We start from the raw sequence: 17,826 nt of genomic DNA on the forward strand, positions 1-17,826 counted from the left end.
TGGATATTATTCGCATGCTCTCACGAGAGTTTGCTATGACAGATTTGGGTCAAATGCATCATTTTTTGGGCATTAAGGTAACCAAAAAGTCCGACGGGTTATTCTTGGACCAATCGCAGTATGCGAAAGATATCCTTTCCCGTGCATCTATGTCATCTTGCAAACCCTGCACCACCCGAGTTGATTTATCCTCAAAACTTAGTGCTTCGGATGGTCCACTCTTTGCTGATCCTACTCTATATCGTAGTCTTGCTGGTGCCTTACAATATTTGACGTTCATCGTCCCGACATTTCTTATGCAGTTCAGCAGGTTTGCTTGTTTATGCATGAACCACGTGACCCATATTTTGCGTTTTTGAAACGCATATTACGGTATTTACAAGGCACTATAGACTATGGCATTCGGCTTCGCAGATCGACAACCGATTCTTTGGTTGCTTACTCAGATGCTGATTGGGGTGGTTGTCCCGACTCTCGCCGCTCTACTAGTGGCTACTGTGTTTTTCTTGGGGATAATTTGGTCTCATGGTCCTCCAAGCGTCAACCCACCATCTCACGTTCTAGTGCCGAGGCAGAGTATAGGGGCGTCGCAAATGCTGTGGCAGAAGCTACTTGGCTACGCAATTTATTACTTGAGTTATATCTCCCGCTTCATCGAGCTACAGTGGTCTACTGCGACAACGTCTCAGCAGTATATATGTCGGATAACCCAGTCCAACACCAACGAACAAAGCACATTGAAATTGACATTCATTTTGTTCGCGAAAAAGTTCGTGTTGGGGATATTCATGTTCTACATGTGCCTTCCTCTTTGCAATATGCCGATATTTTTACCAAAGGACTGTCTCGTCAATTATTTCAGTCTTTTCGGTCCAGCTTGAGTGTTTGTCCACCGCCCGCTCAAACTGCGGGGGAGTCTTAGCTAATATATTTAGAGGATATATATTATTTGTATAGATAGTCATTATCTTATAGAATTGTATGGTGATTATGTTTCCTAATTAGAGGTAGGTTATGATTGTATTCTCTCCCTATATAAAGGGATTGTTATTATCAATAATGAAACACAGAAAATCATTCACCATAAACTCTTTTAAAAATGTTACAAAACTATTTGAAAATTTAAATTGTTTTTTACCTGTTTTTGTGTAGGATGTGGAGAGAAATCAGACTATTGGCTAAATATAAGCCGGTAGTTGCGTCAATGGTTGATGTGGCAGCTAGTGGAGGATACTACATGGCCATGGCAGCAGGCACTATAGTCTCAGAGAATCTTACTTTGACCGGTTCAATTGGCGTTGTCACAGGTGAACTACATCATCTCATGTTTGACTTTTCAAGGCGGTATGTTTAATTAATGTTTCTGTTTTAGGTAAGTTCAATTTTGGAAAACTTTATGAAAGGATTGGTTTCACTAAGGAAATTATATCAAGAGGACGATATGCTGAGTTGACTGCTGCTGACCAACGACCATTCAGGTGAGTCAGTGGATCATTGATTTGTTAGATTTTTCAAAATATATGATTCTAAGCGTTTGCATATCTATGTGCAGACCCGATGAAGAGAAACTATTTGCAGAATCTGCTAAAAATGCCTATGAACAGTTTCGTAACAAGGCAGCACTTTCAAGATCAATGAGTGTATGTAGCTACTTTTAAGCATTTTTAGATACTCATATTTGCAGCTCCGACAATGATTATAATTGCAGGTGGATAAAATGGAAGAGATAGCTCAAGGAAGAGTATGGAGCGGTAAGGATGCTGCTTCACGGGGTTTAGTTGATGCGATTGGAGGCTTTTCACGGGCTGTTGCTATTGCCAAACACAAGGCCAACATTCCTCAGGACAAACAGGTCACCTCTACTTTTAAAATTAACAAGTTGTGATCTCGACTTGCTCATTATCAAGCAACGCAAGGCGATATGTTTGTAACCATATTGTTGGTTATGTGCAGGTTACTTTGGTTGAGCTGTCACAATCATCATCCACTTTACCAGAAATCTTGATTGGCATGATGGACACAAGTCTAAAGCAAGTGCTGGATGGCATCGGCTTGACATCATGTGATGGTGTGCAAGCTCGTATGGATGATACTAAGTTTTAGAGATCACATTTGCACACAAAACCGTATACTTTTGCTACCAAACTTCACTCGGATATCTGGAGATATTTTGATTTTTTGACATGTACACGAAGCAAGCTGGTGCCAAATGAATGTTATATAGTTCCTGTTGTTTAAGCACCACATTCAACAGTTAAATTTTGAAACCAAAGGAAACTAGATACAATGATGGTTTAATATCACTATATTACTAAGGCTGGCTTCTTGCTTCTCTCGAGTGGTGAAGACTGATAGAGACCTAGGTTTTCAATGGATGCTTAATGCTTAGTGTTAGGCGGGTTGAACCCAACACAAACCCGAAAATCGTGTCATTCGTTGTTGACACGAACACTACTTGTTTAACCCAAAATATTGATTTTATTTGAACTTTTGCTTATTAATAGCCTAAATTATCTATATACAACCAAAATTTCAAATGTTTGTACAATTACTTTTTGTAAAACAACTAATTTATCTACCTAGTCACTTTGATTTATCACATAAATTACATTTCTTAAAAAAGGTTATATAACTGTAAGCAAATCAAACAATGAATCCAACTTGTTTAACTAGCCATGTTTACAGGTCAATATGATACATGAACTATGACCAGTAGTGGACCAAGAATTTTTGGATAATGGGGTCTCATTGGGCCATTTTTATGGTGTTCAAAAATTTCGGGCCAGTCGTTCAGGTCGGGTTGAGGCGAAGAACATAATAAAAAGCAATATCATAATAAAACACACAAAATACGATGTCATTCGAAAAGAGGAAAAAAAAACATTACAAAATTCTTAAAGTTGTTCTATGCGACTTTTCATGTTTTGAAAACGAATGCAAGTAGCTCTCTTTCCATATAGCAAATGCAAGCATCATTCATATAATTTCATCTCTTTGGTTAACATGATAAGATGACATTGGTTTTCGTCCGAAGAGATCCCAATGGAAGGTCTTCCAAATCAATTTTCTTAGAAGTATTATTTGAAGAAGATGATGGGTCAAATATTTCTTTATAGTAATCCTTGCATAATTAACCTTAAAATTCAAGATTTTAATAAAACTAAGTCACACTATTTATAATAGAACAATGAGTGCTGTTTGGCAAATAACATCAATGAAATTAGAACTAGACTGTGTACTAGACAAAATTCAAGCGTATATTCAAAGGCTTATAGACAAAATGTAACTAAACTAACCTATTATTGAGGATGTGTTTGGGATTCCTTATTTTATTTCCTTATAACTTATGATGATTGAATAAATCATTTTTGTGTTAAAAAAGTGTTTGGGAATAAATAAGTTTTTTTTCCATATCTCCTTATCCACAAGACCAAAATACAGGTTTTCAATTAATTAGAGTTTTATAACTTATCCCCTTATCAAGATCAAAATTCTCATTACACCCTCATACCCAGCTCTTTAAAACTCCACCTACCCCTTCCATCATTTACCGATCGTCTACCCCCTGCCATCGATCATTATTCTCAACCCTTACCCTCCTTCGATCATTGAATTCACATACCCAACTCACAACTTGAGTAACTGTCACTCTCAACTACCCCTGCTAACATTGAATTTGCTCCTATAATCTTCTTATAATATGAACCTTCCACATCTCCTTCTATCAAAAAAATACACGGTGGTATCAAATTCGAAAAAGTATAAAATGGTATATTTTGTAATTTCTTTTTCAATATGCTAGAGATGAAAAGGTATAAAATGGTATAAATAAGTAATCCCAAACACTTTTTAAAAACAACTTATTCACTTATACAAAATATGTCATTTTTGATCATTTTACATCAATAAGTTAAACCAAACACTTTTTAAAAAACAACTTATTATCTTATGTTAATTCAAACACTTTTTCTAAAACTCCTTACTGAAAAGCCATAAAATCTTTTTACTTTGTTAAAAAAGACCTTTTTATCTTAAATAAGTAATCCTGAACACACCTTGAATGACTTTAAAAGAAAAATAAAGGGAGGAACTTTCAAAGAAAAAGCAAGTGACCTTTAAAAAGCATGGATGTTTCGAACCTCGATTCATATGTGCCCGCCCATGCCCATGCCCATGCCCATGCCCATGCCCATGCCCATGCCCATGCCCATGCCCATGCCCATGCCCATGACCCTGACCCATTTTAAAGTTGATACTAAATCTAAACCCGTAAATTTCGTAATATCCTATCCTATCCTATCCTATCCTATCCTATCCTATCCTATCATTGATTAATAAAATTAGCTAAAATGGTGAATTATCTTTACTTTCATCATGACCATGATGTCACCCCCATCACCACCACCACTCGCCGGAAACCTCCATCCATCTCCACCTCCACGTCACTCCACCACCACCGGACTCGTCACAAAATCTCACCTTCTTAGCCGACGTCACCTCACCACTCAGATTACCATAACCTATTCAAATTCACACACCTTCAATTCACCTCTTGTTTCCCAACAATTGGATAATTATAATTATAATAATAATAACAACAACAACAATAATTATAACTTGTATCAATGGAACACAGCAATTAGCAACCACACCAAAAACAATCTCCGGTACGAAACCATACTCATCTTTCACCAGCTTCTGCAAACAGATCACACACCTGATAACTTCACCTTACCTTCTGTAATCAAAGCCTGTCCTAACATCTCAAATTCACCTTATAGATCCACCCATAAGGTACTTGATGGTGCAGAATGCTTGATTTCAGATGTTTATGTAAACAATGCACTGGTTACAATGTATGCCAAATTTGGGAACATTGATGATGCAGTTAAGGTGTTTGATAAAATGCCTCAACGAAACTTGATCACTTGGAACTCGTTGATTTCGGGGTTTGCGGAGAACGGGTTTTATCGAGAGAGTGTGGGTGTGTTGATCGAGTTGTTGATAGGGGAAGACGAGTTGGTACCGGACGTTGTTACGTTGGTGAGTTTGTTACCGATTTGTGGTGCTGAGAAAGATGTTTGGGTTGGGAGAATGATCCACTCGTTGGCTGTGAAACGCGGGTTCTATTGGGATTTGATGGTGCAGAATGCTTTGATGGATATGTATTTGAAATGTGGATGTACGTTAGAAGCGGGAATTGTTCTTGATAGAAACGAAGATAAGAATGTGGTTTCTTGGAATTCGATTATATTGGGTTGTTCTAATGAAGGTGAAGGTGAGCACACATTTCAACTTTTGCATAATATGCAAAGTGGGAGTACCCGAGTTAAACCAGATCAGGTCACCATTTTAAACGTGTTAAAAGTTTGTGTACGTGGTTCGCAGTTACAGAAAGTGAAGGAGCTTCACGGGTATTCAATTCGACACGGGATTGAAATGGATCAGTTAGTTGCGAACGCTTTCGTTGCAGCTTATGCAAGATGCGAATGCGGGTCATCATTACTCTTGGCTGAGAATGTTTTTAAGATGATGAAGAATATGAGTTTAAGTTCTTGGAATTCACTCATTAGTGGCTATGCACAAAACGGTAAATCTTTAAAGGTGATAGATTTATTTATAAAAATGGCATCTTTAGGGTTTAAACCAGACTGGTACAGCGTTGGCAGCCTGCTTTTAGCTTGCACCGAGCTCAAGTTGCTAAAATATGGCAAAGAAACTCACGCGTATACAATTAGAAACGGGTTAGAAACTGATTCACATATTGGCAATTCACTACTTTCATTTTACGTTCAGTGTGAGAAACCCTTGTCTGCAAAGTTCATATTTTACGGGTTAGAAAACAAGAATTTGATATCATGGAATGCAATGATTACTTGTTACGCACATAATAAACAGCTAAATGAAGCATTAGATCTGTTCCGTACGATGGTTTATAATAAGATCCAACCGTATGAGATTGCAGTTACAGGTGTGTTAAGTGTTTGTACGCAGTTATCTGCTTTGAGGCTAGGACAATCAATCCATTGTTATGCGTTAAAGAAAAACCTAACGAGGGACGCAATCATAAATACTTCAATCATAGACATGTACTCGAAAACCGGTTGCATAAACGCATCTCAAAAAGTTTTTAACCAGTCAGATAAAAACCATATCGGACTCTGGACGGTTCTGATTGGAGCATATGGGATTCATGGGGATGGAAAGAAGGCAATGAAGCTATTCTATGAAATGCAGGAATTAAACATGAAACCGGACCACTTCACATTTCTTAGCATCTTAATGGCATGCGATCATGGTGGATTGGTGAATGAGGGTCTTAGTTTTTTTAACGAGATGCAAACCGTTCACGGAGTAAAGCCAAAACTGGAACATTATGCTTGTTTAATCGACATGCTTGGTCATGCAAGACGGTTTGATGATGCTCTGATGCTTATTAACGAGATGCATGAAGAACCCGATGCTAGAATATGGAGTTCATTGCTAAGTTCATGTAGAGTTCATGGTAACATGGAGTTAGGAAAGAAAGTTGCAGATAAGTTATTACAACTCGATCCGTATAAAGCAGAAAACTATGTTTTGTCATCAAATCTGTTTGCTAGTTTCAGCAAGTGGGATGGTGTTAGAACGATGAGGCAAAGAATGAAGAAACTCGGGCTTAAGAAGGAAGTCGGTTGTAGCTGGATTGAACTTGAAGGAAAAGTGTATAATTTCTTTGCGGGCGATAACACTGTTCCTGATGTTCATGACATGTGGAGAAAACTGGAGGATGATATCACCCGACACGGATATAAACCAGATACTAAATGCGTACTTCATGATCTTACAGAAGATGAGAAAGTGGATATCTTACGGGGTCATAGTGAGAAACTTGCGGTTTCTTTTGGCTTGTTAAGAGCATGTAAAGGTGTAACATTAAGAATTTTCAAGAATTTGCGTATCTGTGAAGACTGTCACAATGCTATCAAATTGGTGTCGAAAGCTGTTGACAGGGAGATTATTATACGGGACAATAAGCGGTTTTACCATTTTAGACACGGGCATTGCTCATGTGGAGATTACTGGTAAATAGCTAAAGGCGATTTCTTAGTTTTCGATGTTTTTTTATCCTAACATTACATATAGTTGCATCTTGTGTATATGAATCAAGAATTGCAAGGTATTGTATTAAAGAAACCATTGAGGGTGGACTAGAAATTAAATAATCATAAAAAGTTAACATTAAAAAACCCACATAAAAGATCATTTAAATCATCATTACACACTCTACAGAACTCAGTAAGAAGATAATTCAACTTCTCTCAACAACAATATCAGTACAACAATATCTACATTTCATGGAACTGATACTAAAACTTCAAAACCATACGACAAACTAACCTTTGTCACTTTCAAACATGACTAGCAACCCTTTCTGCTTTCTTGAGTTCATAATTCGGATCATCAGTTGGCAGCTCATAACGACAAACCGGACACGTGTTCCGTATACACAACCAAGGAACAATGCAATCCCCATGGTAACGATGACTACATGGAAGCTGTTTAGCCATTTCCCCTACACCAATCTCATCCTTGCAAACAGCACAAAGCGCGTTATCACTTTCACAATCTTCAACACTCATCACCACAGACAAAATATCATCAACCGCCCTTTTGGAAGCAGGCGGTTTAACCAAAACCGAATCAACATTATCCACAAACTGCCCAAAAAACATATCATGCTCCACTTCATTGTACTCTTCTTCTTCAAATTCAAACTGATTACCAGCATTCAAGAAAACCTCCCAATTATCATTACCCGGATTCGGTTCAATATTCCGAGAATTCAAATAAACCTCCCAAGTATCCGCTTCCAGTTCCGCATCTGCAGACATGTTCAACATTTCCCTTACATCACCATCCACTTCTTCCCACTCAAATGCTTGACGCACAGGTACATTAATATTATTATCATCGTCGTCGTCGTATAGCTGAAAAGCATCCCAACAAAGGTTAAGACTTGCCATCATCATCCTCCTCCTCCTCCTCCTCCTCCTCCAATCCAATAACCTCATTCCCGGTATCCTCATTGGAATCAACGAAACTAACTCCACCCATGAAATACGTTTCCGATCGATCGCCGCAATCGGAAACCATAAACCCACAATCATCATCATCATCATCATCATAATTACATACTTCAATAGCAAACCCTAACCCTAACCCTAACCCCAAATCATCTAAATCTAAATCATTTGAAACAATATCTTGTCCATCCATTTGACTAACCCTAACCCTAAGATCAGAATCAACAACCACGTGGTTCTCCACAATTACACGCGGCGGTTGATGAATCGAATCGAATCGAATCGAATCGAATACGAAGTTTACCTGATTCTGTTGATCATCTTCATCTGCATCTTCATCGTGAAGGTGGAGGTAGGTAACCTCCGCCATTGATGAAGATTATTATTATTATTATTATTATTATTATTATTATTATTATTATTTTGTGAAATCGTAAAGTTTGTTATTTAAGTATATATTATTACTGGTTTTATCTCCGTATTACGGGGTTGTTTTATATTATTTGTTTTTAATATTTATTTATTTTTTAAATTTTTATTTTTTTATTGTATGAAAGTTAATAATATAATTATGGTTTGATGATAAATTATTTCACAAATAAATGAGATGTTATAACCCGGTTTAAAAGTTATATTGGTTAATAAGACCCAAGACCCGTTTATTTTTTTTACTATAAAATTGGTTTTTTAATTATAAATAATATATATCTTTTTTAAATAAGTCATATATTAGTTTTTAGTATATCTCTATTTTATAGGATTTTTAAAACAAATATTTGGTTAGATTGCTTTTTAATTTAATGAGATGTTATAACCCGTTTAAGAAATATCTTGGTTTGATAAGACTAAGGATGGGCAAATTCGGGACCGGTACCGGTACCGAAATCGATACCGATTTGGTACGTCGGTACCGAATCGGTACCAACGTTTTGAGTTTCAGTACCGGTATGGTACGGGACCGGTATTTCCCGAAATTTCCTGAAATTTTACCTTAAATACCGGTCCCGTCCGGTCTCGTACCGGTACCGGTACCGAACCGAATATTTCGGTACCGGTACCAAGAATCCGCGATTTTCGGGACCGGGATTTTCTGGACCAGGACCGGTTGGTACCGGTACGGTCCCGATCTCATCCCTAGATGAGACCCATACCCATGATTTCGGATCAAATGCATGAGAAACCTCTGTTTAAAAATCAAGCAAATCTGGTGACTCTAAAAAAGAGGGAGCGACCATATCGCGACACATAGGATTTTTATGTTTTCGTTTATATATATTATAGATAAAACTATTATTAAGATGGTAAATGCGTAACACCATGAAAAAAGTAATGTTGAAATGTTTAATCAACTATTATTAAGATGGTAAATGCGTAACACCGTGAAAAAAGTAACGTTGAAATGTTTAATCAAACTCGTATGTCGTAAGGGATGTTGGGCCTGTGTTTTTTGGTTGGACTGTTAAACCGAACGAAAAGTAGATGTAAAAATGTATTCATACTTACCATTTCAAATAGCAAGTGTTAAATAATATTTATAATTATTTTAAATTTGTTACTTGTATACAAATATTGCTTATTTTTTTATTTTCAATAAATAGTTGTTTTTCTATTATTATTTTTGAACAGCTATTTTCGGTAATATTTGTTGAATTATTTTTTATTATCGACAATAAAATAATTACTAATAGTTTTTTAAACAGTTAATTTGGATCATTAACAAGTCACTGGTTTGCCCTCTCATCTCTATTCTCGAGAGTATTGGAGATTATCCTTAGCATAAAACTCTTTCCAAAGGTTAATATTATTATCTTTTCTATTGAATTAATATTATCAATATTTAACATAAAAAATATTTTTATACAAGTTATAAATTTAAAATACTTATAATTATTATTTAACACTTGCCATTGAAATGACAAGTGCTAATAGTAGTGGTCAAAAAGGACATGCATCAGTTGTCAAATCGGTCAAAAAAAGTTACTATTCACACTTGGCATTTGAAATGATGGATGTCTGATTCACACTTGTCATTTCAAATCGCAGATGTTTTTCAAAGGTTCAAAAAATTATAGGGATAGGCTACTTAGATATACAAGTTTTGCCAGTCAAAGTGGCGGAATATAGGGTGGTAGGATACATCATTTGAAAGGCGAAACACCGGATAAAGTCAACTCATCAGACAAGACATGACATAATTTGTCATTATTCTATAATCCATCATTGAAATGACGAATCATATAGAAATCTTCATGTCTTTTTCTCTCTCTTAGAAACACTTTTAGCTCATTATTTTTCCTGTTTAAAAAAAATCTATAAATTATATCTCTTGTTGTTTTCAAGCTTCAAGCTCGATCTTGTACAACTATTGTCCATGGAGTTTGAGGACACTTTTGGTTTTTAACATATCTTTTAGAAATTCTTAGGCAAGAAACATATAGCATAATTTTAAAATTTTTAAACACTATACTTACCAATGATCCATATGTAATTAAAATGTAAACTTTATAAAGCCATGCATAGGTGTTAATAACAAGTTAACAACTATTAAAGAGAAGTGATGGATCTTTATTAAAATAGATGCACATCTAAGATATCCACACTAAGCAACATTTCTTCAAGTGGTCAAGCCAAGATAACTATAAATTCTTGAACAAAATATGCTAGCTAGTAAAATGAAAGATGATTTCGTTAAGATATATATATGCCAAAACTACTCTTACCATTTACAAGGATTATGTAGCAATTTTGTTCTATTAACTTTATCAATATTTTCTCTCATTTTTGCTCTCTCTAAAAGTATATTGAATGAGATAACTAAAGAAGGCTAAGTTAAAACCAAGTATATAGATCAACACTTTCATGTTTAATTCAAATAATGTGTGTACTTTTATGAAATGAAGAATAAAACAATCAATGAAAGAGGCTTCAAGCCCTCTCATTTTATTTTCCCAAAAACGCTTTATAGTACGTCTCACTTTATCACGTGCAGAAGTCAAGTATTCTTTATAAGATATGACCAACATAATAATCATGAGAATGATGTTATCTTACATATTCACCGTTCAATTGCATTTGTGCGCATTTTGGTCGTACTATCTATAATTTCATGTTGGTTCTTTTTGGTATGTTTGTATTGGTCCATTAAATCATCCATTTGTTATCAATGTTGATGCCCTGTATACAAGTTCCCTTAAGCATATTTTGGTCCCCCACATGCTTTTTCACTCAAACACCACACATTTTAATACTTTACCATCACACATATTTTTTCTATATCTATACTTTGTATTCATTTTATAACAATACAGATATATATTACAAAAAGCATTTTGTTTAATTTAACATTTATATATTAGTGCTAATTTATATAATATATAAAGAATGAATAGTAACAAGCCAAGTTCAAGCTTAAATTGTTATTCTCGAGTCAAGCTCAAGCTTTACAAATGAAGTTCCAAATGAGTTGAGCAGGATAAACAATTAATACAATAATAAACGAGCGGAGTTTGAACTTGAGCTTCGTTTTACATGTTTATCCCTGAGTCGAGCTCGATCTTGGTTTAACTTTACACTAAATGATTTTTTAAAGGTCGCTTTCATTTCTTTAACACACGTTTTTACAACGATGTGACTTTTTCGTTATTTCTAAATCTGCCGTTGCGAGTGTTTTTTATGTTTCGATGTTCAGTATTGAAGCAAACTTGACATGTGGTTTACCTAAATCCCAGATACGATTACAGGCTCAATGCAACATGCGGGGTCCTCAACGCTAGTTGTTAGAGTGGAAGGGGCACTCATGGGTATTACCCATGCACCGGTCAATCACGCACTGCCATCTCATTTCTACCCTCTTGTACCCATAAATCACAATATCACTGGCGACACCTACCCACAAATACCTTAGGACATTTATATATAATAATAATAATAATTAACACACATTTATGTTTTCCAACATTCATATATTCTTCATGGCAAAGGTTTGCCATGAATTGCAATTTGGCAATCTACCCACATGGATCGGGGTGGGTTTGCTTTGTGGGTTGGAACCCATGAAGCTTACCCTTGCATGTGCCCCTTCCCCTCTTATAAGTTTGGTATATTTTATACTCCCTCCGTCCCATAATAAGTGTCTTAGTTTGATTTTTCTAGTCTTTCTTGTTTAACTTTGATCGGCAATATTTTTGTTTGTGTTATATAATACTTGATGTAAAATATATGAATGGATTGGGTTTTAAACGTATTTTACATTGATATAATTTTCATCAAGTATTATATGACACGAACAAAAATATTTACGGTCAACGTTGCAAAAGAAAGACTTAAAAATTCAAACTAGGACACTTATAATGAGACGTAGAGAGTAATTCTTTCGTCCTTTTATAACTCTTATATAGAACTTATGCATATAAAATCAATAATTAAGTTTTATTAGTAAGTTATGTATATTTATGATGTAAAGAAAATAACAATTAACCAACCACCACATGATTTAACTGAATAATTTTTCTAATCACTTATATGTTTTATATATTTATTATCCGACATTTTAAGTATATAATCATATAAAATGATTTTATTTATAGTCCGTGTAGGTTATGTCATTTTGGTGTCTACGTAGAGTTAAGAAGCGTGAATGTATGCCCAATGGCCTAACATTATTAGATGTTAATCCTTGAACATATAGATCGAAATGACACTAATGACTCTTTTGACACCGTTTCTTAAAGGCATATGTTGTTTAAAGTTTATTTTACTTATCACACCCTTGACGAGTTTTGTATTATGACAATCCTCAACAAAATAATTGTTTATTGTAGCCTAGTTAATTTATTTGTTTAATGCCCAATTATTTTGTTGTTCCTTTATGTTCGTTTACATATTAATAGAAAATAATAAAATAATATTTAAATGACACACTTACTTATTGGTTTTACTTTTGTTCATTCAAGCATGTTCTTTAGTATCTTTCAAGCTTTAACCATCATTTCATGTCATTGAAGTCTTGATATAATATCTTTCTCAAGCTTTAGCCATAATCCCGAGTCATTGAAACCAAGTGCAAGAAGCTTCTAATATTGTAATCACTAATTACAAGCATGGCTTCAATAACAAGTAAGTAACCATCCATCCATATTTGAGTTCATAGTTGTTGAAATAATAATAATAATAATAATAATAATAATAATAATGTTTCAGACGAGTATCCTACCGGCGAATTGGAGTACAAAAGTCCAAGTGCAAGCTTCTGACGCAGGCTAATAGGTTATCCATGGCTTACGGTTCACAACGGCACTGTACTCCTTATAAAACTACGTGGCGAGGTTTCATTCGCTCTTACTTTCGCGCCATTTCTTCTTCTAATTGTTCAGTTGGGGTTTCAGTTGGCGATTCATGAATTAATAATAATAATAATAATAATAATAATATATTTGAATTACATACTTCATCCGTGTGAGTGTTTATTATATACATTTCATTTTACTAGGGTGTTCGGTTTCGGTTTCTTCACTTTTACTATTTGGAATAAAAATGTATTTTTCTTTTTCCCAAAAAATAATAAACTTGGGTCTAAGTCTTTATGTTAGTTGATCATTTATTCATCATTATTATACATTTCGACTAAAATATTTGGGTTAACTTAATTTAATCATGGTTTAAAAAGGCGTTTACGCCTTGGTGGAAAAACGCATTAGAGGTTTAGGCTCATGGGGTATACTGAAACCTAAGCCTCGACTTTTGCGAGGCGGTTCGAGGTGGTCCGAGACTTAAGCCTCACTAGAAGTTGTAAAATATTATTAATTAATTAAATTGTTATAAATTACTTACAGTTTATAATAAAATTTTTTTTAAATCTATAAGTTCGGTATGGTTTAATTTACACGAAAAACAAAAACCAAACCAAACCAAAGGTGTTTGTTTCGGTATTGTTTTTCGGTTTTGGATCGGATTTTCCCGTTTTATGCGCACCCCTAGATTTTACTCCGCTAATGATGGATTTGAATAATATGTATAATTCAGATATCTGATCAGTTGAAGAGTCGTTTCTCTTCTGCATTTTCCCTGCCAAAGCTATGTGAAAACATGATCAAGGCGGCATATGATCCTCATATATGTAGTGTTTATCTTCACATTGAAACCCTGAATTGTGGGTGGGCCAAAATTGAAGAAATTAAACAACACATATTGGATTTTAGGAAATCAGGTAGATAGATGATAATACGTCTTTCTGTTTAGATTAGTGTTAAAATTAGGAGGAATTAACTTTACAATTTTATGTGATGTAGGAAAATTCATTATCGGCTACGCGCCTGTTTGGCATGAAAAGGAGTATTACCTTGGATGTGCCTGCAATGAGCTCTACGCCCCTCCGAGTGCTTACTTTTCATTGTATGGTTTAACTGCACTGACCGATTTTTATGGAGGTAAGATGACACATTACATTATACAGTTAAGTATAATATGTTGGTCTTGAAATCAGTTTTTGAACTTACCCAAAGTGATGTTTGTAAAGGTGTGTTTGAGAAAGTAGGCGTGGAGCCACAAGTAGAGAGGATTGGTAAATATAAGAGTGCGGGTGATCAGTTAACTCGCAAGAACATGTCTGAAGAAAACCGTGAGGTGCTTACTACATTGATAGATAATATCTATGAGAATTGGGTTGATAAGGTTTCTAAAGACAAAGGTGAATTTTGTTTGTGTATTTTTTATTACTCTTGTTGCTTCAGAGTGAACCGCTTGACTTGTTTATTTTACAGGAAAGAGTAAGGAAGAAATTGAGAGTTTTATTAACGAAGGCGTTTACCAAATAGAGAAGTTGAAAGAAGATGGATGGATAACAGATATAAAGTATGATGATGAGGTATACAAATAAAATAAAACATGTCTAATGTTCAGTCTTTAAGAATTCCAGAAACCATTTTCTAACCTTTCAACTTTTCAGATTATATCAATGTTGAGAACGAGATTGGGCGTTGCAAAGACGAAAAACCTTCCATTTATAGGCTACAAGTGAGTATATCTTTTTATATCGTCTTTATTTGTTTCTTCAGAATTTACATATTTCTGCATTTATAGACTACTTTATTATCATGGTTTCAGGAAATACTCAAAAGTTAGTAAATGGAGTGTGGGGTTATCAGGTGGAAAGGACCGAATAGCAGTTATTAGAGCTTCTGGTAGCATTAGTCGTGTAGACGGGTCATATTTTTCATCAAGTTCAGGCATCATAGCTGAAAAATTCATTAAAAAGATACGCGAAGTAAGAGGTATGTAAAACATTGCATGCTTCCCTTTAATATTATTATTGTTTGAGATTCATGTTCATGGTCTTAAGTTTTTGTTTACTTTTCAGCTTCAAATAAATACAAGGCAGTTATCATCCGAATTGATAGCCCTGGGGGTGATGCTCTTGCTTCTGACTTGTAAGTAATTTTTACCATAAAAGTATATACGTGTTTTTACCTTTAGATACACTCATCCCACAATAAAGGGTATCCTTTTGTGCAGAATGTGGAGGGAAATTAAACTATTGGCTGAATCTAAGCCGGTCGTTGCGTCAATGGTTGATGTGGCAGCTAGTGGAGGATACTACATGGCTATGGCAGCAGGGACAATAGTCTCTGAGAATCTTACTTTGACCGGTTCAATCGGTGTTGTCACAGGTCAATTGCATCATCCTGTAAATTTTTTTCATATATTACAAACTATTTTACTGTTACCATCGTTAGATATTCCTAATCACCATATCTGTTTTAGGTAAGTACAATTTTGGAAAACTTTATGAAAGGATCGGTTTCAATAGGGAAATTGTTTCAAGGGGAAGATTTGCTGAGCTGGCCGCTGCTGACCAACGGCCATTCAGGTGAGTGAGTTGGCCCTTGATTTCCAGAATTGGAATTTCTCGTATTTAGAGGTGGCATTGATTTGGTTTTGTTTCATAAAAATAAATATGGTTCTAAGCGTCAGCATATCTGTGTGCAGACCCGATGAAGAGAAACTATTTGCAGAATCTGCGCAAAATGTTTATAAACAGTTTCGTAACAAGGCAGCGTTTTCCAGATCAATGAGTGTATGTAGTTATATTTCAAGCAATTTAGATAGTTAATGAGTATGAAATTAGCAGCCCAACAATGAGAATATAATTGCAGGAAGATAAAATGGAGGAGATTGCTCAAGGAAGAGTATGGAGTGGTAATGATGCTGCTACGCTGGGGTTAGTTGATGCGATTGGAGGGTTTTCACGGGCTGTTGCTATAGCCAAACACAAGGCCAACATTCCTCAAAACAAAAAGGTTGGTTGTATTTTAAGAATTAGAAACTGAAACACTTCATTCTTTTAGGTGGTGATTACGCAGGACAGGTTGGGTGTTGGGTCAAAACGAGTGACTTTAAATAGGGGTCCCAAATAGGCCGTGGGAAATATGATTATAAGGTGAACTGATGCTGGAAATATGATTATAATAGTTACATTATATAAGTAGTAACATATATATATATATATATATATCCTTTTGAATTAAATGATTTAGGAGGCTTTATTAATTTTAAGTTCACTTTGAGTGACTTTATACCTATTTGACCTATTCGACCTATTTCTGCTAATTAAAATCTACACATTTTAAATAAATGGGCAGATTTTGCCAATCTGGTTTCCATTTGTGAATCAAAAGTGTGATTTTCATAATACATGAGTATTTTATGATGTTGTGTTTTTCCTCGGTGGCGAACATAGAAATTTAAACCCGAATATGTGTCATCATTACTGGAAAAGTTTAAGTTATAATTTCACACTAGCCCATTTAACCGTAGGCATTTGAAGTGCCAGTCAAATGGGTTGGGTTTTGCTCTTGTTCTGAGTTTTTAGATTATTATTGTGTTACTAAATTAGTTTATTAGATAAAATGATTTGTTATAACAATATTGTTGATTTGTTTCAATAGGTTACTTTGGTTGAGATGTCAAAACCCTCATTCTCTTTACAAAAAGTCCTTTTTAGCATGATGAGTTCAGCAACTGGGATCGACGCGGCACTAAAGCATCTGCAGAATGATTTTGCAATGTGTGACGGGGTGCAAGCCCGTATGGACGGAATTATGTTTAATGGGTCCGAAGGATCTTCATTTGGTTTGTTAAAAGAATACCTAACTTCTCTTTGATGCTTATTCTATTCGCTGTATTGACATGAAAAATCATTCTAACTGAATAGTGCAAATCAATGCATAGTAGCCGTTGCAAATGTGAGTATAAGTTTTTGAAACTGCTGCTATGTTATCTCTAGGCTACCCTCAAATCTGATAGTTTTCTATTACTAACCAAAAGCTCAAACATCTGTATTTTACTCCTACTTTTGTTAACATATCAAGGTATCATTTCTGATTTTTTATGGCAGTATTCATAACCCAATTCAACCCAATCTAACATTAAAAATTTAGTTTATCTCACTGTCATCTACAAAATTCAACCCATTATATTGTCACTGTCATTCGTAACCCAACCCAAACTAATTTTCTTTATTAAATAAATATATTTATTAATATGTAAAATATACATAATAAAATAAAATTTTAACATAATATGTTTACGAACCCATAATATTGGACTGAAACTATCCTTCAAAAATACGTTTTTTTAAAGAACTCCGTTTTTATAAAACATTTATCAAGTTCATAAAAAAAACTAAACATGTCTGTGCTTTTAAATTTTGTAAAAAATTAAATATTACAATCTATTAGACAAAAGTCAGTTTTAATGTAAAATT

The 17,826-nt window shown here is 34.8% G+C and overlaps 2 protein-coding genes, 1 long non-coding RNA gene and 1 pseudogene across 3 annotated transcripts in view; all 4 read left to right on the plus strand.

Annotated features, from left to right (window-relative positions):
- Positions 1–1,131: 1,131 nt before the first annotated feature.
- The window catches only part of LOC143584785 (serine protease SPPA, chloroplastic-like), an 80,114-nt gene continuing 63,419 nt past the window's right edge, over positions 1,132–17,826 (plus strand). The window contains exon 1 of the mRNA XM_077066754.1: positions 1,132–1,307. Coding sequence (XP_076922869.1) covers positions 1,154–1,307 — 154 coding nt within the window. The 5' untranslated portion in view covers positions 1,132–1,153. The remainder of the gene's footprint in view (positions 1,308–17,826) is intronic.
- Positions 4,375–7,070, plus strand: LOC143584444 (pentatricopeptide repeat-containing protein At1g18485 pseudogene; annotated as a pseudogene).
- LOC143584797 (uncharacterized) overlaps positions 13,265–17,826 on the plus strand; it is a 65,691-nt gene continuing 61,129 nt past the window's right edge. Inside the window, exon 1 of the long non-coding RNA XR_013144425.1 lies at positions 13,265–13,298. This is a non-coding gene — a long non-coding RNA (uncharacterized LOC143584797). The remainder of the gene's footprint in view (positions 13,299–17,826) is intronic.
- Positions 14,151–17,660, plus strand: LOC143583750 (serine protease SPPA, chloroplastic-like). Its single transcript, XM_077065980.1, has 12 exons — positions 14,151–14,271; positions 14,354–14,491; positions 14,581–14,751; positions 14,825–14,928; positions 15,010–15,077; positions 15,168–15,334; positions 15,421–15,490; positions 15,576–15,730; positions 15,825–15,930; positions 16,050–16,137; positions 16,217–16,360; positions 17,009–17,660. The coding sequence occupies exons 1-12, from the start codon at positions 14,151–14,153 to the stop codon at positions 17,222–17,224; spliced, it is 1,548 nt and encodes a 515-aa protein (XP_076922095.1). The 3' UTR covers positions 17,225–17,660.

Source organism: Bidens hawaiensis, unplaced genomic scaffold (genome assembly GCF_021521415.1).
Source record: "Bidens hawaiensis isolate Kalapana, Puna unplaced genomic scaffold, B.hawaiensis_p1.1 tig00001521_1, whole genome shotgun sequence".
Lineage (NCBI taxonomy): Eukaryota > Viridiplantae > Streptophyta > Magnoliopsida > Asterales > Asteraceae > Bidens > Bidens hawaiensis.

What these genes read in the sequence shown, in the direction of transcription:
- LOC143583750 (XM_077065980.1), top strand. Translation starts at nt 14,151, where the DNA reads ATGATCAAGGCGGCATATGATCCTCATATATGTAGTGTTTATCTTCAC. An exon ending in ATATAAAGTATGATGATGAG is followed by an intron (nt 14,929 to 15,009) that starts GTATACAAATAA and finishes TCAACTTTTCAG; the next exon opens with ATTATATCAATGTTGAGAAC. An exon ending in GCTGACCAACGGCCATTCAG is followed by an intron (nt 15,931 to 16,049) that starts GTGAGTGAGTTG and finishes ATCTGTGTGCAG; the next exon opens with ACCCGATGAAGAGAAACTAT.